The sequence below is a fragment of the Vipera ursinii genome, assembly GCF_947247035.1.
Source record: "Vipera ursinii genome assembly, chromosome: 7".
Classification (NCBI taxonomy): Eukaryota; Metazoa; Chordata; class Lepidosauria; order Squamata; family Viperidae; genus Vipera; species Vipera ursinii.
This window is the reverse complement of record NC_139521.1, coordinates 40,342-62,908: the sequence shown is the minus strand read 5'-3', so window position 1 is coordinate 62,908 and position 22,567 is coordinate 40,342. Positions and strand designations below refer to the sequence as shown.

The 22,567-nt window shown below is 47.6% G+C and overlaps 2 protein-coding genes across 2 annotated transcripts in view; one reads left to right on the top strand and one right to left on the bottom strand.

Annotated features, from left to right (window-relative positions):
* The window catches only part of STX18 (syntaxin 18), a 28,355-nt gene extending 17,869 nt beyond the window's left edge, over positions 1-10,486 (top strand). The window contains exons 3-11 of the mRNA XM_083367332.1: positions 497-612; positions 698-775; positions 1,863-1,929; positions 4,078-4,199; positions 6,316-6,404; positions 8,088-8,146; positions 8,675-8,744; positions 9,150-9,230; positions 10,057-10,486. Of these exons, the coding sequence (XP_083223458.1) occupies positions 497-612; positions 698-775; positions 1,863-1,929; positions 4,078-4,199; positions 6,316-6,404; positions 8,088-8,146; positions 8,675-8,744; positions 9,150-9,230; positions 10,057-10,152 (778 nt within the window). The 3' untranslated portion in view covers positions 10,153-10,486. The remainder of the gene's footprint in view (positions 1-496; positions 613-697; positions 776-1,862; positions 1,930-4,077; positions 4,200-6,315; positions 6,405-8,087; positions 8,147-8,674; positions 8,745-9,149; positions 9,231-10,056) is intronic.
* A 1,992-nt stretch (positions 10,487-12,478) lies between these two features.
* On the bottom strand, positions 12,479-22,357 carry NSG1 (neuronal vesicle trafficking associated 1). The gene is made up of 5 exons (XM_083367333.1): positions 22,101-22,357; positions 21,860-22,012; positions 18,256-18,372; positions 13,869-13,979; positions 12,479-12,921 (listed from the first exon to the last, which is right to left on the bottom strand). The coding sequence occupies exons 2-5, from the start codon at positions 21,986-21,988 to the stop codon at positions 12,721-12,723; spliced, it is 558 nt and encodes a 185-aa protein (XP_083223459.1). The 5' UTR covers positions 21,989-22,012; positions 22,101-22,357; the 3' UTR covers positions 12,479-12,720.
* Positions 22,358-22,567: the final 210 nt, after the last annotated feature.

Sequence of the window (22,567 nt, the reverse complement as noted above, 5' to 3'; positions counted from 1 at the left end):
GTTCACAAGCTGTAAACCGGAGGGCTGTTCTGAAGGGCTGAATCCCAGCTGATGTTTGGGTGCATTTTAATATGTCAGAAAGGTCACTGCCCCCATTTCTGTGTGAGGCTTCAGAAATGGTGATAAAGGCATCGGGATGTGTAGGGGTTTTTTTTGGGGGGGAATATAACAAATTGGTCTCCCTGGTTGTCTCTCGATTGTTCTAGTTGTGTGGCCCTATAAAGTACATAAATAAACATGCCAGTAGCTTATGCGAATTCCTGCTAATTCTAACAATTTTAATAGACCCTTATTGTGTCAGGCAAGAAAATGTGGTGACATGTGGAAAAGAGCAGAAATGTGAGAATTCATTTAGAGTAAGGAATTTTAGCTGCAACCCCTCCCCTCTCTTCTTCCATTCCCTCAAATGGCCTCATGACTGAGGAAAAGGCTTCTTCTTGGAGTTGGATGTTACACAGTTATACAATACAGTTGACCTATTGGCTGTCTTTTCCAGCCACCTCATGTCCGAGTATGTGCGAATGTCCGACACTGACCGAGATCAGATTGACCAAGATGCCCAAACCTTCATGAGAACGTGTGCGGATGCAATTCAGCAGCTCAGAGCAGAAGGTAATTTGAGCGAGGTGTGTGGATTTAGCCAGAGGGGCAAAGTGTTCTTTTGAGAAAAATAACACACTGTATCGTTTCATTTCAGCACACAAGGACATCCATTCCCCACAAGTGAAGCAGCACCGAGAAACGGTCTTGGATTTCATTGCAGACTATTTAAAAAGTATCAGTTTTTCCTCAAAATAATACTTGTGTTTATGTGCTTTGCAAAATTAGTTTCTGCTGTTGTGACCAAATAAGTAGGATCATTTTCAGAAATTCTTTTCCACACGTAGGCCAGTGGAAAAGCAGGTTCTCCAGTGAGAAAGGAGGAGTCGCGCAGGAGGCTGAAGGCGGCGGTGGCCTAGCTCAGCCTGAGGGAACATCGTTTCTGTGGACAGTGGGCTGGTGGGGACTTGGTGATATGAAAGAAACAAACAAAAAAGCCTTTTAACTGCTTGGAAAGAGGCAAAGCATTCTTAATAAGTCCACAGGTGGTGGTGAGCTAATGAAAAAAACATTAAACAGCAGAAAACATTTCATCTCATTAGCATCCATTTTGAGTAATGTCTCCGTTTTTTTCCTAGTGCCGAAACAATCTTCTTCCTCCTAAATCTTGAAGTCTATCTGTGTAGTCACTAGGAGATGAAAATGGCTGGGTGGCACATGATCATTCAGTTCCTGAAATAACTCATCCTCTTTCTTTTCTCCAAATAAGATAAAAAAAATAACTATAGCTAAGAACAAAGTCACATAGTTCATTTTCCATAGTTGGACTAGCAATTTTCTTGCTCTTAAAATTGGAAAATAAATTTGATACCCATTTGTGCGCCAAGCCTTTTTAAAGCAATTTAAAACTATTTGATTAATTTTAGAAGTAGAGTAAGACAATGCAGTTTTTAAAGTGCTCAATGTGTTTCCTATTTGTATATTATTGCAGTAACTCTTATTTAACAAGGTAAACAGTATCCCAGTATTCAAAATGTTGTCGGTCAGAAATACCTATGCAAGTTATTTTTAGTTCAGAGGTTTAGCCACTCCATTATCCCAAATATATTTGGAAAAGATAGTAAATTTTAAGTTTAAATGGAATTTTTGTAATATAGATATGTAAATGATTAGATCTGGGAGGTTTTACTATGGTTATGCTTAAAATGAGAAATAGAAAAGAATAATTCAAATGATCAAATTGCGGCCATCTTTTTATACAGAAGAAGTTGGTTTTATTAAATGTTTCTCCACGGGTTATGTTGCTGTGCTCTCTTTCACAGGAGTGTGCAAGCTGTACTCCGAACAAAGAGCGATACGGGTCAAGCGTGTGGTGGATAAAAAGAGATTGTAAGTGAGACTTGTTTTTCTGTATTGGAAGCTCTTGGCACATTTCTGTGCAAACTTCTTGGTCTTTCAGAAAAAATATTTCATTGGTTTCAAGTATTGGTTCTGAAGCTCTTTGTAATATCACGTAAAACCTAACAAGCAAGCATTGTAAGGGTTTCTTTTTAAATTTACCCAGAATTTTATATAGATTTTTTTCCCTTTTTGCTTTCCTATTTTTCTTTTGGCAGAGTGATATGCATAAGGATAATTTAAGCCTCTCATTGTATTTTAGCTGAATTCAGTGGGATTTCCTTTTTTTTTTTTGAGCAGTTACACTTAAGTTCATTTATACCATGTTGCTAATTCAGCACTGAAGGCAACTGTCCTAAAGATCCTCCTGGGGCTGTCAGTATAATTACATCATGCAGCATAATTAACCAGAAGGAATAAATAATAAGCACGCCGCACAGGTTGGCATGGATTATGTAATCAGGAGAAGTGAGTGAATCACCCTGAATACTCGTGCCCCAGTCGGGCACATTGCCTTAGGGAAAGAGAAGAAACTGCTTCACCCTCTCAAGAAATAATGAATTTCCATATCCTGCCCAGAATGTGAACCTCCCAAAGCTGCTTTTCCTAGAAGCGTGTGGGGTGGGTGGGTGGGTGAAAGGGGGCTGCTGGGGGCTGCAGTTGCACAGTGCTGGAGAGGGCTACAGGTTTTCCATTTCTAAAGTAATATTGAACATATGTAGACTTCTGTGTGGCAATAATCAAATAACCAACTAATATCTGACTCTATAAATTGTTTATTTTGAATTAATCTTCCTTTCATTTTTGCAAAAAATACCTATTAAGTTGGGAAATCAATCACCTTTTATGTCGTCTAGAAGATCTTTAGGAATCGTTGACTTATTTCAGTTAATCAGACACACTCCTGCTATGTTGTTGCTGATCAGTTCACGACAATGAGCTTATTATAGTTCTAATCCACCCACAACTGAAGTGGTCTCTGTGTAGTTCAGACTTAAAACTGTAAAAGCATAAGTAACATAGGAAGGATTAAAACAAAAGGATACTTCAGGCCATTACGAGGACCAGCTGACCACAAAACTGTCTGGCAGATGAGGAGGCCGCCTCCTGTCCCTGAAAAGACCACCCCAAGGAGGGAAGATTGACTTCCTTGGCAGGAAACCCCCCCCAACATCCCCAGAGCTGGAAAGGGAAGCCCCAGGAGTCCCTCCCTCCCTCTCCCTCCCCCTCTCCCCCTCCTCTTTCTTTTGCAGCAGCCGCCATTACACGGAGCAGAGAAAGAAAGCCAGTAAAGTGATTTTTTTTCCTACCCTGTCTAATAACACATTTATTGCTAGCCTAAATTAGAAAAGCTTTCTGTAGAGCAAGTGTTAAACCCAGAGATGATTGCCCTTCGAAATCCGGAATCCTGGGAACCCACCCTCTGATTCTAAATGCCACACTTGATTTCTCTTGGATCTTCCACCCTCAGGTGCATGCCACCCTCCTCGGGGGCAAAATCAGCCGTGTGCTGAGCTCAGCCCCCTGGCAGCAGGGCCGGCGAGGTGTCCTCCTTCCCAGATGTATTTCAGCTTCTCGGTCTGGTGTTGCTTGGTAGCCCCCAGTCCCAAAGCTTTGACATCCAGAATTACTCCACCCAAGACAGCCTTAAAACTGCTGTTAATGACTTGGCTCGTTACGTATTGCAGCATTTGGGCAGAAGAGAGAAAGATGGAGATGGTCCACTCATCTGTTTCTTTTATAATTTGCCTTTTGTTTCAATTATTGGGGAAGTTTGAATCAAATTCAGAAATTACCTGTGGCAGCACTTGATTGCTTCCCAAGAGGCCCTCTTGTCATTTGGTGGGTGGAAGGGCTGATTGTTTGATTGCACAAACTGCTGCTGGGACAGTGATAAGCAGGGTGTGCGCATGGCGTGTGTGTTTGTGGGGGGAGAGGCATAAGAGTATCTTGGGTCTCGGGGAAAGAGCAAAGAGAAAGAAGGCCCTTGGGAGGTGCCCCCCCCATAAACCCTTCACCAAGGACAGGGAGGGAGGCATACTTTCCAGGTGGGTGGCTGGGGGAGAGCTGTGATGATGATGATGATGATGATGATGATGATGCGGTGCTCGGTTTATCTTTAACCCTTCGTTCCTTTAGATCCAGGCTGGAGCCGGAGCAAAGCCATAAGACGGCACTCACTGCTTCTCCCAGGAGAGCGCCTGAGACGGAGGCGTCTTCTGAAGAACTGGAAGAAAAACCCACCAGTGAAGCCCACCGAGGTGAGACAATCCATGCAGCAAGAGCCTTGGTGGAGCAGTGGGCTAATGCCTCCTTAAGTAACACCAGCTGCCTGCAATTAGTGCAGGTTCAAGTCCCACCAGGCTCAAGGTTGACTCAGCCTTCCATCCTTCCGAGGTAGGTAAAATGAGGACCCAGATTGTTGGGGGTAATTAAGCTGACTTTGTAATAATGTCGCTTGGGGTGTGTGTGAAAGCCCTAATAAGCAGGCATATAAGCTTGTAAGCCGCCCTGAGTCTTCGGAGAAGGGCGGGATATAAATGGAATTAAAATAAAATAAATAAATAAATAAATGTTGTATAATGTTGAGGCTCCTAAGCCTTCCGGTTGGGTAATTTCCTCTATATTCATTCAGGAAAAATAGTTTTCAGTTATTTATCGTGATGCTGCCTTTACAGCCTGCTGCTTTAAAGCAAAGTGGCATGTTTCGGAGGCTTCAGAAGTGGCCCAGGGCCAATACTGGCTTCCTTGTTGCAGCCAGTCCTTCAGGCCGCTCCTCAGCCCGGGCTGTTTTCTGGGCGAGGTTTTTGGAACCGGCTTGCCGTTTCTTCCTTCCTAGGGCAGAGAGGGAGGGGCTGGCCCAAGGGCACCCGGCTGACTTTGTGCGCAGGTAGTCCTTGTGTAGTCACGTCACAGTCGGGACCAGAATTCCCATTATTAAGCAAAGCGATCGTTAAATGTTTTCACAACCTTTTTTTTTATCCCATTTGTATCCCGCCCTTCTCCGAAGACTCAGGGCAGCTTACAATCTAAGAAGCACAAATCAATGTGCTTAGCACATTTTTGCCACGGTTGTTGAGCAAAACATTGCAGCAGTCGAGCGAATCTGTCTTCCCCCACTGACTGCTTCCCAGGAGCCGGCCGGGAGGGGCGCAGAGTGGCCCCAATTCATTGGGGTAGTTTTCATACTCTGGGGGGGGGTATTCTGGGAAGTGAGGAGAAGGTCGTCGGCAAGGAGGCAAGTCGCCAGAGTGACCGGCAAGGGACCTGCCGTCTTTCCCTCCCTGTTTCAGGGTGAGGGTCTCTCCCGCCCCTGTACCGGCTGCTGCAGACTCCTGGCTTGGTGACCTCGGGAGGTGTTCCTGGTCACATTTCTTGTCTGGATGTGACTCTTGGAAATCTGAAAGTGCCCCTCCCGTTCCTCACTTTTACTCTCCTAGGGAGGGACGTTTCTGAGATGTTTTCACCACTCCTCAACCCTTTCAGACTCAAATTCCACTTACCGGGCTATTGTCGAGGTTGCGGTCGTTACCTCCCACTCCAGTGTCCCTCTGGCACCTTGAGCAGACTTGACCAGTTGGGCTCCAACTGGGCGCCAATCTGAGCAACTTTGTCAGCCAGACAGCCAGAATGTGCCTCACCGCAACATCATGGATGATCCAGTTGACGGGGTCACCCTCCAAAAAGGGCCGCTGGGTGGCTATTGACAAGCACAACAGGGCAGAGAAGTACCTTTCGCCACCCTTATTGCCGTAGGGGATCCAGACCGTGGGCCACATTTGATCAGATTTGCTCTTACGTCCTCTGTCTCTTGGGGTGCTTCACCTTCTGGAACTCTTCCGTAAACTGTGCTCCCGTTCCACACAGTGACCGCGGTCTTAGCCAAACCGCCCGCCAGACCCTTGGGAAAGACCCCAAGCTCTGCCGTGGGGAGGATGGCTCCAGCGAACCAGAAGACTGTCTGGGGACAACCCACCGGTGGCAATGGATTGGTGTGATGGCAGTGGACGATGATCCTCTCTCGCCAGATCACGTTGCAATTGCCCTGAGGCTAAAGCCAGATCCCGTGTGCAGCCTCTGGGATTCACGGGGCCCCCAGTGAGGGGGGGTGTCGGTCCCTGCTTGCCATGGAGGCCACCGATTCCTGGGCCGCCCTGGCTGGACGTGCCTTGGGGTCTTTGGCCCTGAACAGCCAGGACTGAGACACCTCTAGGCCAAAGCCAGGAGGGACACGGCATCCACCAAGTCCTGAAGAACAGAAGCCATATTGAGATTCCTAAGTACCGTGTTGCTTTTTGCTTCACTTCAGATTGAGTTGCTCTAGCAAGTTTGGACTGCCTTCATGTTGATGATAGTTTTGTTTGGCTTCTTCTGCAGAGAGAAACCTAATTGATGAGCACTCTGATTTTGGACTTGGTCAAGACAGCAGAGGAGAAGATGAGCTTTCCGCTGAAGAAATCCAAATGGTAATTAATCTTTTCATCTTGAGCAGGAAGCTCGGAAGCATCTGCCAGGGCAACTGTTGCAAAGACTTTCTGAAATGGCCACCTCATCAGGCACCTTCCCTGGCCGGGCAGTCTGGGAGAGCACAGAAGCCCCACTGCTGGCGGATCAGTGCATGCTGTGCCCTCCCTCCCTCCGACTGGAGGTGCTGCAGATCGTCCCCCCAGAGTTAGGTGACTGCCCAGGGTGTCTGGACTGGGGCACTGCAGGTCTCATGGGGGAGCTCAAAGGGTAATGCAAGGAAGAGCGAGCTCCCTGAGCAAGCAAACAGGGCAGGGGGGGTCTCCCCCTCCCTCTCGCTCTAGGCCAGCACTCATTCAGAAGAGTGGCAGCTCGTCTTGGCAAACGGGGCAGATAGAGCGGAGGTTTCTCTAGGAGAAGTTGGCGGGGAACATGGGCAGGAAGAGAAGAAAAGCAAATGGCCCAGAGTGGACCTGGTGCAAGGGGAGGCTTGTGAAAAGGAAGGGGAGGGACTGGGCTGAGCCAACTGGCAGTGGAGGTCTTGACCCACAACATGCGGGGGAGAGAAAGTCAGTGGAGAGGCTGGCAGGGAAGGATGCCAGCAGATGCCACCTGCCAAGAAGACTCCCTCTCTTCTCTGGGGACCGGCTGAAAGAGCGGCCTGCTGCAGCAGCTGAGCTCCTTTGGCAGGGCGGAGAAACGGAGCTCCGATCCTGAAGATTTGAGCTCCCTTCCTGCACATCACTGAAGGAGCTGCCATCCTCCCACGGTAGGCAGAGATGAAGCTTAAATCCTGATGAGTTAAGCTCCATTTCTGCAACCTGCCAAAGGAGTTCCCTTCTCTGCACAGAGGGGAGCTGACATCCCTCGGCAGGCAGCTCTTTGCAGATGTCCCCGGCTGGGCCTGGAAAAGCCAAGCCGGATTTTGGGCTCCTGAGCAGCAGGAAGGTAAGGAGCACACACAGGGGACCCCAGCGCAGGGGGAGGGGCTGAAAAAACCCCTTTGATTTTGGCAGGGAGGGTCTTCAGCTCCTGGGTGGAGCTTCCTGAGGCCTCTCGCCCACCAGACAGTCTGCCCTCTGCTCATACGCTGGGCCCGGCTCCTCCTCCCACGTCTCCAGAATTGTAGCCAAATTTTCTCAGTAGGAATTTGGTGACCTGATTGGGTTTTTAGGTATAGTTTGCATAGACGTGATCGGGCTGTTTTTCTTCTTTTTTAGTTAGACGCCATGTCATTTTTTTAACTTCTGTTTGTTTGGTCTGTGACTAGATATTTGGCCTGTGACCACATAACTGTTTTGCAAATCTTTTCAGAGATGTTTCTGCTGCATTAGTAGTTTTGCTATGAATGTAGAAATAATTCTCATTCCTCCTCCCCCATCAACCCCCCCCCCCCCGATAACTCAGTTAAAGAATACTTGCTCAGAAATTGGTGGGAAAAGGATGCGTATTTTAGAAGAAGGCAGACGTAGATGAAAAGTATTGGAGAGGAGAGCCCTGAATTCAGGTTTCTCTTTAACAATTCTTAGATCGTCATGTCTTCTCCGGGACCTTCTGGTAGGGATAGCGGCCTAAGGCAAACTGAATTCCCAGAAAGACAGTTTCACTGCCACTTACTTTTTCACATAGATGGTCCACTGGAACTAAGCTTTAAATTGCAGTAATCCTTGCCTTTCTCCGCCCAGTTTGAGCAGGAAAACCAACGCCTTGTGGGTGAAATGAACAGCCTGTTTGATGAAGTGAGGTACATTTTTTTTCCTTCTGTTTGCTTTTTTCACATTTTGATCAAGGCTCCTTTGCTTGAGGTGAGGTTGCATGGGTAGCACAGTGGGGATTGGTGTGCATCCCAAATGCGTGTCCGAAGTTCAGCCTCCCAGCAGGGCTGGTACTTTCCATTAATTCTGTGCTCTTGTTCAGTATAATTTTTGAGACTGCTTATTTCCCAGCCCTATCTCTGACTAATACTGATTCATACTGCACAGATAATGTGTCCAATTTTTATGTCTAGCAGTCTGCATTTTTACACACCTAGAATCTACATCTAATTACATAAATTGTATTTTTCCAATGTTGCTATAAACAACTGTTCTTCTTTGTATTAAGTAACTTATTGAAAAACTGCTTTATCCAATAAATGGTTCACTAGCTTAGGAATGTAAGATATTCTATATTCTTCATTCTATAAAAGTTGGAAATGTTTATTTTTAATTTTGTTTGTATATACACCAAAGCCTTTTTTGTTTTCCTTTGGTTATATTTTTATCATTTTTAGGCAGATTGAAGGGAAAGTAGTTGAAATATCTAGACTTCAAGAAATATTTACAGAAAAAGTATTACAACAGGTAAGAATCTCATATTTGATTCTTTCACTAAAGCATTTTGAGCTCTGTAAAAAATTCATGGCACCTTACAGGATAGAAGCAAATTATCTCTGATGATGGAGCAAAATACGAGTGGGAATTGTGAGGACAGTTACCAAAAGAGTTTGTGTAACACGAATTTGCTGCAGAAATATGCTCCAGGGGAGAACATTATGGGGGAATGAACAAGTACACTGGGTCTGTGAAGTTGCCGCTCCCAGATATTCTTCCAATTCTCAGTGTAGCCTATAGCCTTGGGATTTCCTTGTGATCTCTCATCCAACTCCTGTCCAAAAGTCAGTCGTGTTTACCTTTTTCCAGAAGGTGATCTAGCTGCTGCCATTTGCAGAGAGTCACTAACACTACATGTGTTAACTTAATTTCTAGGAAGCTGAAATTGACAATATCCACCAGATAGTTGTGGGTGCAACGGAGAACATCAAGGAAGGCAACGAAGACATAAGAGAGGTAATTTTGGCCAAGGCTTCCTTGATTTTTATTAAAGTCTTCTTGACTGGCCCATGGCAAGTTGTACTCCAGTAGCCTGGCTCTGCTGCATTTTAAAGGAATGCAGTCTTGTTTCTTGTACCTCTGGTTTCTGTGTGGTGTGAAGATGTGCACTTTCATTCATTCATTCATTCAAAACAGTTACATAGCTGCCCATCTTATAACAAACTCTGGGCAGCTCAGTCTGTGAAAGTGCCACCCTGTTCAAAACCAACTGTGGGTAATATTTTAGCTGTGGACCAACCACCTTCCTTAAAAAGGAAAGATTGGAGACTGGAGGAAAGCCCTCTAATGCTGCGGGGTCCAAGGATCATGTGTTGAGAAGGGGGGAGAGACACACCACCACCTCCAATCAGCTGGCTCTAAAGGTCTGGCTCTCCCTCCCTGCCTTCCCCTCCCCCGATTCAGGCTGAGACCCTCCGATCCAGAGACAGTGTAGCCCCTCAAGGCACCATTCCTTGGCCAAAGCATCCTGCCTGCTTTGCAAGCAAGGACTGATGGACAACTGCTAAAAAGTGTTTTACACAAAGATGTATAAAATCTTTGTTCTTATTTCAGCTCTTCAGCTAAACAAGTGGCGTAAAATAAAATAAAGGGGGGGAAGGGCATACATTAAAGATTTTCGTGAACATGTCGGTCATAATTTTCCCTCAGTGTTCTGCTTTTAGAGGCTGCCATGTGGAACAAAAGATCTGAAGACAAAAACTATGTTGAAAACATTTTTGCATATTCCTGAATTGCCCACTGCAATTTACATCTTTTAAAATGGTGTTTTTATTCTCCACAGGCAATCAAGAATAATGCTGGATTCCGAGTGTGGATCCTCTTCTTCCTGGTCATGTGCTCTTTCTCTCTCTTGTTCCTGGACTGGTATGGAAGCTGATCCTGGCCAGTAGGACCCGCAGAACCGCCCCCCAGTGAGGTTTTCCCCGCCAGGTGACACTCTACTTCACCACATGATGGTTGTAGAAATGTGTATATATTCTGTGTACGTGTACACACACACACACACACACACACACACACACACACACACAACCCTACATAAATTCTAGGATATGTAAATTCTAATACTCAGGAATATCTCAGAATGTCTCGCCTGGAGCTTCAGGTAGCAGAAGGAAACTCTTTGCCTGCCAGGGAAGGCTGAATAAAAGTGCTGACACGGTGGCAGCAGAGAGAGAGAAGTTGGCAGCCAGACGTTTGTTCTGTGGTAAAAGGCAAAGCAGCTGCGTCCTCTTCAGAGGCAGGGCGAGGGTGGGGGCAACATCTTCCAGCATGGGGGTGCCCACTGGTCGTCCCTACCGGCTGAAGAAGGGGGAGGGGGGGTCAGAAAAGGAGAGGGGCTTCAGGTTGGCACAGGGGCTACTCGGCTGCGCTCCTACTCCCTCCCCTCGTTTTGTCTCCCCTTTCAAAGCCCCAGTTGGCCTCTTCAGCCTTGGGGACACCGAGGCTCCGGGTCTGTCCCCCGATGAAGAATGGAGAGGAAGGGGGCCTTCTTGCATTTCAGCTTACAGCAAACAGGGATTGCCCAAACAGAGTCATGCAAATGACCATTCTTAGAGAGGTGTTTTAGAAGAGGGTTTTATTGCAAGTCGGAATCCTTCCTTCCTTTTCCCCTTCACCGCAGCAAACATCTATTTAAACATACGGAGTTTGAGAGTCCAGCATACTATTTTATTTTACACAGAGTGAAAATGTCAAAAGTTACATGTGGATTCGGTAAAAGTACTGACTAGTAGGGAATACAAACATGGTATTGTGTGTACAAGAGAGAACTCGATGCAAACGAAAGATTTGGCACATAAGTTATTGCTTTTTATGTATTCCACACAACAGCGATTATATACCAAAAAATGTACAATATGTAACTATATTTAATATTAGAACTTTCAATGGAACCATGAATGGCATTTCCAAGTAATAATAATAATAATAATAGGTTGGAAGGGACCTTGGAGGTCATCTAGTCCAACCCCCTGCTCAGGCAGGAAACCTTATACCATTTCAGGCAAATGGCTGTCCAGTCTGTGACTGATGGAAAAAAAGTTCTGGAAGGAAGTATAACCTAGAACCATGTTTGTCTTACTACAAGTACAGAAAGAAAAGATATTTTGATTATTTTAGTATGTTTCGGTAAAATTAATGAAACTTTTGACATTCCACTGGGAAATAACACATTCAGAAGAACAAAAATGACAGCAGTTTTTAGCTACAACCTCCAATTTGAAGTACAGCAGAGAAGTCAACGCCAGAATCTGACGGAGGGTCTTCCTAGTGCGGTGCCACGTTTTCCCAGCCATCTCTCATCCTAGGGGAAGATTCCCAGATTAAAATGAGCCGCTGTTCTATCCCTACAGTGCTTAGCGGTGGGGAAGCTGGTCAGATTGACGTGTGTCGTCCCAGCAGGCTGGAGCCCTCAGCCACTTATGCTGCAGTGGCTCTGGCAGCCTTCCAGACTCTCTGGGAAGGAATCGACAGTGACTGCGGAGGAGCATTTGAACATCATAAATTTCATAATTTAGGAGCCGGACAAGCGCAGTAAGCGTGTACCTGGCCTTGTGCGTGCTTAGCTTATTACGTCCAGAAAGCAGCCTCGCCCACCCTCCCTGCCCGTGTGCCTTTTCAACCTCGGAAGAGCCTGGATGTGGCCGTTGGAGGCCCTTCTTTCCTCAGCTGAGGGGACGCCAGAGTCTCCTCAGGGCAGCCTGACAGGGAAGGAACGGCAAAGGCCAACGACGAACGCTGCTGCCAGCAAAGGGCATTGTACGAGGTTAAGGTTTACGAAAGAGGCCGTTCTAATAAATACGTCCTTTCTAGTTACACAGATTGCATTCTGGACTACATCTAAAGAGTCTCTTATCTTATTTATCCACTAACCCTCAGAATAGTTTGTCCTTTATATTCTTGCCCTTTAGTTTAAATGCCTAATCTGTCATTAAAACCATATAGTTCTTGAATGTCTAATTTCTATTTCGTTTGCACAAGATTCTTTAATGTAGTGGAAACAGTGAAGTTCATGCTACAACAGAAGCAATTAAGCCTGAAGGTAATGGATGTAGTGAGCAAAATCAGGTCGGTTTTATTTCCCACGAATATTTGGATTTCAGAGCTGATTTAAAGGGAAACAAAACACCAGTGAGGACACAACATGCTATCTCACGCCAACAGGCCCTGCCTGAGTGACTCTGGCCAGATGCCTGAATTACAAGAATGTGCCTAAGTTCGATGCCACCAAAAGAGACATCGGTGTTAGAGCTCTACGGGAAGGCTGATGTGCACTGGACCCGCATTGGTGGCCCACTTTCTTTTTCGTTGCTCCCTTTCGTGAAGCAGTTGTCAGCAACCAAAGCAATTACACCATAAATTATGAGCAACCTCTAAGTGATCCTAACAATGAGACATTCCATGAAAACCAACTCCAGACCCCTTCTCCATCAGACTCATTCTCCTAAACAGATTTCTCAGCTGCCTCCGTCTCCTGCTCAGAAAGTTTCTCTTCCGAAAGTACCGTCATCCATGGAGAAACTGACCGGGTGATGGTCTGCTTGGCCAGGTTGTAGTGGTTGATCACCGTGTAGAACTTTCCTCGAGCGCTAGAGTCTTGTTCAGAATAGTAGCTCTCTAATCCAGCCGGAATGCATTGATTGTTCTGAAAAACACAGACACAGACACACACACACCTGAACACCAGAGAGAAAGCAAGGTGGCTCTGTGTGTGTGTGTGTGTGTGTGTGTGTGTGTGTGTGTGTGTGTGTGTGTGTGTGTGTGTGATGAGAAAGACAAACAGACTACCCATCAGCCAAGCACTGGGTGGCTTCTTGGGCCCAGCAGAGTCTCCGTCTCCCCCGCCCCCATGGCGGCCCTGTTCCTTGGCATTCCTTTCTCCCCCAGCCTTTTAACCTTTGTTCCTCCAGGGCAGATGCTTATTGAGGACCTCAGAGGTTCCCCCCTCCCGTTGCCTCCTGCTCCCCAGAGCGCCCTTGGCAGAGGGATACTGGAGCCTTTTCTTGTGCGGTGGCTCTGGGCCCCTTGACTGATAATGCCCGCCGACTTTCTATTCCTCTGAGGATAAGAGAGAAGTTTCTCCCTTCTGAGGAAAGCGGCCGGCAGGTCTGGCCCAGCTTAAGGTGGGAATTTCAGGCGAACCGTCTCCGTCCATGGGATCTAAGCTGGACATGGACCCAGAGGCTGAGAATCAAAGGACGGTTTGCCTGAAGTGCCACTCCAAAGCGGTCATTCCCCAGGCGAGGAGCCCCGTTTTGCAGACTGCTCTGAACAGCAGTGTCCAAACAAAAGGGAGAAGCCTCTGCTTGAGAGCTGTCAACTGCCGAAACGAGTTGTTGCAGTAAAAAACAACATGGAGGGCCGAGAGAATTCTGATCACAGGAAGTAGGCACAGGAGCCCTCCCTCATGAATTCATTCGTGCCTGGCTCTTTTTTCCCATCTCTGCACCTCAACACACCCCGAGTGCTCCCACGTCTGCCTTAGCTTTGTTGCCCTCTCACGCTGTTCCTCCTGACCGATCCTGCTGGGGACCCCATTGAGGAAGCATCGGTGGGGCGGCCTCCCCTTGGTTTTCAGTCCCTCTTCCTTACCTTGAAGACGAAACCTTCTGGGCAGGCTTGGTCGTACTTATAGACCTTGTAGACCACCAGAAACCCAACACACGCAAGGAACGCCAGGGCAAACAGGATCAGGGCAGTCACCTGCAAACAGATTTACAATTTCTTCTCGGCACACGTTGCTCCGAGACACTTCTGAACAGAGCGAAGGATTGTCATCTCAGTGGGAGCCTCACTACCTGACCGGCAGTTTCCACGGGGAAGAAGAGAGTGCGCGGTTCCACCACCAGCACCTACCTTCCCCATAACGGGCGGGGTCTGTGTTGCACTCCCGCTGCAGCTGAATCTGAAAGCCTCCCCTAAAGAAAGGGGGCTGTGTCTGCTAGCGGGGCCTTGAGGGCTGTGCTCAGTAGCTCGCCATCATTTGAGGCGTCTCGTGAATTGTCTATGCCTGCATTTCAATCTCTGTGTTATGGGTTCCTCTGAGTTGGGGGCCGGAGGGCCTGGTCTTCAGGCAACCAGCCAGGCAACTGCGAAGAAGCGAAGCAGACCGGGGGGAACAGGAGCCAGGGAGGGCAGACTCCCATCGGGAGAGGCAAGATGCTGGAGGACAAGGCCACCAAGGTGATCCTCTGGACTCTGGGGGAAGCAAGGATGGCAGAGCCCCACAGTGATGGCCAGGAGTTCCTCTCCATTGGGAACAGTTCTCCAGCAACAGGATGCCTTCCCGTGTCCTCGCTCTAATCACAGTTCCAGCCTTTACAACCGGGACTGGGCCTGAATCCTGGATTGACACCCACCACTCCTTTCTCCGCTGCCATCTTGCCCATCTGCCCGGACCTAGAGCCCGTTGGGTCTCCAGCTGCTGGCCCTGCATTGCCCTTACAACCAGTAGATTGGGCTGGGGTCTTTGCAAGCTGCCCTGAATCGCTCTGGATAGCGAGATGGGCAGCATATAAATGTAATAAATACATTTACTACTGGGTGATGGCTCCGTCTAGAACAGAGCACTCTGCTGTTCCTGCATATTGCCAAGAAAGCCCCTTGGCTGGACAGTATAAAGCAACCGACAAGTATGACGCTGGACGATGGGGTCGCTGGGTTGAGTGGTACTCAAGGTGTTACTGAGGATTGAGAGAGGAAGATCTCCCAAAGCACTTGTGAGTTTCAGTGAACGGTTAAGAGGAGAATTGCAGTGAAGACCATCAACCTTCGGAACTGACAAGACACACAAAGTTTTCCAGAAGTTCTCCACTTGGGAGGCTCCAACCTCAAGTTGGTATGCTGAAGACACAGACAGAACTAATTTCAAGAAGATCAAAGATAGGAGCAAACTGAAATTGTCTACAGTAAAGACGTCTGTGTCAAGGTATGTTAAAAAACATTTCCTGATTATAAAAAACCCCGTTACTAGAACACAAAGGTAGATTAACATTCTCCTTATCAAGTCAGAAGGCTGGAGAAACCACTGAAATATCTAGGAGAATACGGCAAGCAACGTAAAATTTAAACTACAAAGCCAGAGTAAGCCAACCGATTAAAAAAGCATTTGTCAATGTTCTAACTAACTGCTGTTATAAATTGGGAGCATAACACAGAAGTGAGCCAACTGAAAAAAGTCAGAGTTCATCCGCCCTGTTGCACTCCAGTCTTGGGAGAAACCTCCTGAAAAGACCACGGGCAGCTAAGGAGACCAACTGATGGACATCAAACAAACTGACCCAGAGTTTTCTCTCTTGTGGCACAAATTACCCTACTTCGGACACCTCCTGCAAAGACCCAGCTCTCTGCAGAAGGGGGCCCTCCTGCCGGGAAAGACGGAAGTGCTGAGGAGAGCCAACTCAACCGGAAGGCCCCGCGTGTGCTGGAGACGCCACGGCAGAACCTGCCCGTCCAACGCGTCACCTGTTCCCCTTTGCTGTCGACTGGCAGACGTGGGAAGACTTCCCTAAAAGGCCACGCATGGGCGTTGACCGGTCTTTCTGCGTGACCAGGAGGGCTTGCGGGACTTCCACGGGAAACGTCATCCTTTTCCCTCTGGCACTGTGAACCGACACGAGAGGCCCTGGCGGCCTCTCCAGGGCCCTGTTGCCTAGCAGCAGAGCTCAACAGCCCACACAGCCTGAAAATAATCCCAGAGCGACTCAAGCAAAGCGAATGGAAATTTGTTTGTCTTCTGACTTCTAATCTCCCAGCTACGTATTGCATGGTAAGTGGAAATATGAACTGAGGTTTTCTGGTTTTTTGCAGTAGAACCGACAAGCCTCTATCTATAAACAATTGTCACATTCTATTTTGCACACGAAAAGTATTTGACGTTTGAGCATTTATACAGCTCACTGTCAGTGAGAAGCAGAAACCGGTAAAATGAAGTTCGTAACTGGGCGTGTGCTTTGTTTCATTTCTTCATTCGGGCATTTGGCTAAACCATATTTTGAATTTCCAAACTCTTAACGAGCCAGCTCTTCCCCCGTCCTCACCCAGCCCAGGATCCCCAGAGGCTTCCCCGAGGGAGCTGTCCTGGGCTGCCACCCCTCCCTCCCTCCCCGCAATGGAGCTGTGGGTTGATTCCTTCAGCCACCTCTTCTCAGCAAGTGTTCTTGCCCTTCTGGTGTGTAGCTATAGTATTTAACTTACCACTGCGTCCATTTAACCTCCTTTACAGCAAATAAATTCTATTTGGCATTGTCCTAATGATGAAAAAGCTAAACATTATAAAATAAGTAAATAAATACGATGTATTGCTATACTTATGTGTATCTAAATTACAAAGGCTCTCACAAATTCATCTACAATAGTTGCTCTAAATCTTCATCACTGATGCATAATTTGTATTCCCTGCCAAACATAAGGCCCCTCCTCGGATTAATTTTCAGATCCACATATTTTTTATTTTACTTCCACCATATAAAGCTTTTATGGCATTAAGCAACCAATCTTTAATTCCATGTTTATATACTTTGCATTTTCTCTAAACTAACAAACATACCGGTAATGGAAAGTTTTTTCTTACAACCATATATTTCTCAATGAGCTGCTAAACAGAACAATCTTCTTCCCCGATATAAAATCGTGGGGGATCCCCCAGTGCGGCCCCCTGCTCCCTCTAACGCTTTTCCGGTTGGAATTCAGCCGGGCGCCTTACAGGCAGGGCTAGCCATCTCTGTGCGGCCTTTGCATTCTCCCTCGCTGCCTGCCTTCCCCCTTTGGTAGCAGAAAGGCAGCCTTCTTCCAATGGTCAGGCACAGAGGCCGTCTTCCTGTGGGTTGAGCCAGTGGTATAGCCGTGGGGTCCCCGCTGCTCCCTCCAAGGTTGGTGGTTCTCTGGCACACATTTCACGACCCAACTAGGGAGCATCCTCAGAGCCAAATCCACTAACTTCTAGCAACTTCTGGGTCGTGAAACATCTGCAAGGAAAAAAACCAAGCTCGGGGGGGGGGCATCAAGGGCCCCACAATTCAACCCTGAGCTACAAACACTCCCTTCTAATGGCATAGCTGTTCTATAAGCTACCAGCCTTCCCAGGTAGGCCAGGCAGGAAGACAAGCGGATGAGCTAATTCTACTTTATTGTAAGGCTACCTTAACAGAATCTTGCAAATCTGAAAGTACAAATCTCCTGTTATTTCTTTACAGCCTGAGAAGCTAGGGAGGGGATCCCTCTGAATCTCTTTCTCTACCCGTGATGCAGCTATGGGCTAGGCCCTCTCTTTTCTGACCATTCCCTAGGCAATATTTCTTCACTCCATCTCCCAAGGTGTTTCTCACATACTGTTACATAAATAAGCCACATCTATATTTTAACATGTCTCCTTGTTATTCCTGTTTCAGTCTGTGCCACAACTTTCCATATGCGATGGTCACCATCAGTCTCCGTCCCACAGGGGCCGCATACAACATTCCTTGTATTGGTCAGCTTTGATCACAAGTGAAACCCAAGACAATGTTTAGACATTGTCACCTTCTTCTATTCAAGGTTAAATCATTGATGTAATGTCATCTTAAATTTATGATGCTCAACCCTAAACTTTTAGGGCTGTCAGTCTGTTTGATCACTGGAAAAGAGTAGATAAAGGAAGGAAATTGAGTAAGTAGATAACTTAGTTAATATTGAAACTGGATCAGAGATTTGGAGAGTTCACCTCTAGCGCATGTTTAGTACAGGTGAACCTGTTTCCAAACAAATAACAGTTCTAGCACTTCCCATCACTTTCACTGAGACTAACCTCTGTGTGTGTGTGTGTGTGTGTAGAGTACATTAAAAGTTCAGCCCTTTAAGGCTTAGTTCTCCATACCTCTACCTTAATTAATCCTTCAGTTTTCCTGTGGCAATTATTTAATTTAATACCTGTTAGTATTTCGAAGTGAAATAAACATAACAGTCATTTTTTCATCCTTGAAGATGAGCAGACGTGGCTTACCTTAAAACGTTCTGAGATGCCTCGAGTGATGCTGACTGTGAATTCTGCAATTCTGGGAGAACGAAATTTCCCTTTCTTTCGATCAGGTTCATATTCCGTTTTTGTCTTCACCACCACCTTTTCAGTGAACACCAACAAAAGAGCCGTTAGCAGCACCGCCGCCCCACCCAAAAACTCTTTTTAACACCTGCACCCGCCTGCTCTTTGGCCTGCAGTTTGGCTACAGGAGTCACGGAATAAAGAAGTAGGAAATGGCAGTCCTCCTCTATGCTGTGGCCAAGAAAACAGGCGTGTCCACAGAGCGTGCAGAGGACTCCCCTGTTCATTTTATTTTGTCCTTTCAGGCACACAAAATATGCACATCGTGATTTGAATAATTTCCTGTGATTTTTCTCCTTGGGGATGCAAGACGCAGAGTCTGCCGGGAAATGCTTTTCCAAAGGGCTTGCTGAAAGAAGGGCATTTTAAGGACATTGGGTTCAACCAACTTGTTTTATAAGCACCTTTCGACTTCTAATTATTTCATCAATTATTATATGATCTTTAAACAAATGGTTGCAAAGTGAGGACTAGCTGAAGTCTAATTTAAAAGGAAGCAGCAATTTCCTGTACCCTCCTGGGCAACTAGGCGCCACCTAAACTGGCCCTGGCTGATCCTGGTCTTGGCCCTCCGGTGTGATTCCAATTTTCAAGCCTGGGTTCCAGTTGTAAATGGCCTTGAGAGCAGTAAAACATACACCCCTTGGTCACTGACATCTAGTGAAACACATACCCTTTTGTTAGGAAAGGCTGAACGAAAATGGGATAGAGAGTAACAGCAGCATTAACTGAATAAATGACTCTAGATATGACAGAATGAAGCCTCTTAGTGACAAGTTGCGGTCTTCCGAGCAGTGAAATGGGCAACATGAGGTCAATTCAATCATTATTCAAGGGAGGTCTTCTAGTCTAAAGCCTCTGTTCAAGCAGGAGATCCTGTACCCTTTCAGACAGGTGACTATCCAGTCTCTTCTTAAAAACCTCCAGTGATGGAGCCCCTATAACATCTGGAGGCAACTTCTGTTCCACTGCTTAATTGTTCATACTAGGAAGTTTCTTCTTAATCCCAGATTGCTTATCTCCTTGATTAGTTTCCATCCACTGTTTCTTGTCTTGCCTTCTGGTGCTTTGTAGCAGCCCCTCAAATCCTGGGATAGTGCTATCATGTCACCCTTAGTCTTTCTAAACTGGCCATTTCCAAATCCTGCAACCGTTCTTCATGTCTTTTAGTCTCCAGGCCTTTAATCATCCTAGTTGTTCTTTGCACTTTTTCCCAAGGTCTCAACATCTTTTTTTGTAATGCGGTGACCAAAACTGGATGCAGTATTCCAGATGTGGCCTTACTAAGGCTTTATAAAGCAGCACCAATACTTCATGTGATTTTGATTCTATGACTCCATTTATACAACCAAGGATTATATTAGCTTTTTTGGCTGCTGCTGCACACAGCTGGCTCATGTCTAAGTGATCATCCATTAGGATTCCAAGGACCCTCTCACAATTTTTGAGCTAGGTTTCATCTAATCTGTACTTGTACCTTTGGTTTATCCTGCCCAGGAGTGAAACCTTGCTTTTTCTCCACATTAAATTTCATTTTGTCGGCTAGGACCCATTGTTCAAGTCTGTCTAGATCTTTCTGGATCCTGAGCTATTCTTACAGAGCGTTGGCTTATTCCTTCCAGCTTAGTGTATCTGCAAATTTGATGACCCTAAGCTAGCAGGAATAGCCAACGTCCCAGAAGATAAAATCATTTTTTATTTAATTTAAATCCTGTTCACGTAATGTCAGTGGAAAGAGGGAAAATGGAAAAGAGCAAGAAGTATCTTCCGACGGTAGGGAAGGTGGCAGGAAAGTTCAGAAGGAGGCGGGCTTGGCGGGGCGCTAAGACAAAAATAATGGGCTTCTAGCCAAAAAACTTACCAAACATTTGTATCTTATTATTAAGAAACATTGGAGAACCAATTAAATGCTAGGTAATTAGAAGAAATAAACACCCTTATCTTTAAAATTAGAAAATAGTAGGTTGCAAAGAATCAGTCAATCTGATACTAATAGGAAGAGTTTAGAAGAAATCATAAACTGTTAGCAACTGAAAAACAATGCTGTAATTATTAGAAGTCAACAAAAATTTAAGAGACGTGGTGTCTCTTTGTTTTGCTTGGGTAACTTTCTTAGTAGATTGTAGGAATACAAATAATAATATATCTTAATTTCAGCCATTCTGGTCAGCCGGCTAAATGTGTTCTGGTGGCATATGCAGCTGACTTGGAAATTGCCCTCAGAGTTCTCCCTGACTATTCCTTCCAGACTGGACTGAGGAGCACAGGATTTCAGTCCTGGGCTGAATATTTTAATGACTTGAAGGGAGATGCTTCCTAAATCTGCAGACGAACTTCTCAATACTAAGTTCAGCAGCAGAACTAGAATCTCCCCAAACTGAAAGAACCGCAGGAGAAAGAAAGAGTTGGACTCTGAGTCCTGAATGCCTCTTCCAGCACCACACCTCCTCAGGGCCTGAGGATCCTAAGAAATGAACAACTAAAATGGGCTAGCTTATCCTATAGACTCCGGATATTCCTGATAGACGGGTGTCAGTTTAATTATTTAGTAGCTTATGATCTGAAAGGGAAGGCATCAATTATGTGAAAGCCTCTACAAGTTATTTAAACCCATTTAAGTTTATAGGAGACGAAGAGTGTGTATCCAGATTTATTTTTCTAACTTCTATTATTCCTATCCTATTGTTTATCTAGAAGAAATGGAGATCGAGAGCCTTTATCTGCAACAGAAACAAACCTCCAGGCACCTACGGTACTAGCGGAGTAGTAAGCCACGGACGGGCAGAGGCCACACCCAGAGAGGAACAAAAGCTTTCTGCCAGGCACGAACAAAGAGGAGCCGGAGCCGCCGCCGCCGCCTCCCCTTGCAAAGCAGCCCTTCTCCGCGATTTATATTCTCCACTTCAGCCCCCAAATTATTTTCCTCTTTGCAGATATCCTTTGCAAGCTGAGCGCCGCCAATTCTGAATTTCCCCCCTCCCCGGTAGTATTGATTTTAAATGTATCGATGTTATTCTTTCGACGTGGACGCCCGGCAATTCACATGGAAATAACAGTAAAATAACTGAAAAGACGAACGTAAAAATATTCAACCATATAGGAGCTGATTCTTTAAAAACAAAAACAAACGGGAGCCTGCTGCTTCGCACTGTACGTTGAACGCTCTCCAGAAAACTCTTCCTGGGGTGGGGGCGGGGGGCTCCGGTTTCGCCAAGCTTTATGGCTCCGGGTTTCCCTGCGGAAGCGACCGGGCTGGGGTCGGACAGGATTCGTCCCTCTCGGTTACCAGGAAAGGAGCGCGCCGCCGCCGCCTCCCGTCGGGGATGCCGAGGCGCTCCAAGGCAGGCAGCGCTTCGTGCCCGGGGCGGGAGGAGGGCAGGCGGGAGAGCCGAAGCCCTTCGCGGCGGGGATGCTCCGGCCTCTCCCTCTTCCCCTCCCCGGCCAGAGAGAGAGAGACCCTCGCCCGGGGGCTGCGGCGGAGGCCGAGGCGCCGCCCGCTCCGTACCTTGTCCGGCGGGGGGAACTGGAGCTGCCCGACGTCCAGGGGGGTGATCAGGGGGATGGTGTCGAAGCCGTCCTCCGCCGGGGCCGGCTTGCCGCTCTTCTCGCCCAAAGGGCCGCCCAGCTTCACCATCCTTCCCGCGCCAAGAAGGGGAGCCTGCAAAAGGCCGCGGTCAGGCGAGGCTCGGCGCGGGAGCAGCGGCGCCGGCACCCACCCAGCTCCGCCCGGGCCGGGGGAGACCTACCTGGCTCGGCCCCCGCCTCGTCCGCCGCTGCGCTCCGCTGCCGCCTCTCGCGCTCTCCGCCTCCGCCGCTCTGCCTCCCGCGCCCAGCAGAGCCTCCCCTTCCGCCGCCGCAGCCCCGGAGTGACGCAGCCGCGCGTGGCCGCCGCCGCCTCCCCCGCCCGACCGGGAGCTCGAAGCGGGCGCGCTCGGCCGGGGCTGCGGCACGGCGCGGGGGGGGAGGAGAGCGGCCGGAGGCTCCCGCGGGGCAGCCGTTGGCCTCGGGCGACGCACCTGCTGCCAGCCCAGCCCGGCGCCCCCGCCCCGCTCTCCGGCTGCTCCTGGCCGCTGGGAGCGACGCCCCGGCAACACCCGCCGGCCGCCCCCGAGCTCTGCCCAGCCGCCTCCCTCTAGCGCAGAGTCGGGGTCTCCGCCCGTCCAGCCCCCCCCCCCGCAGCTCCGATGTCCGGCCTGCCTCCCCCCCCCTGCTT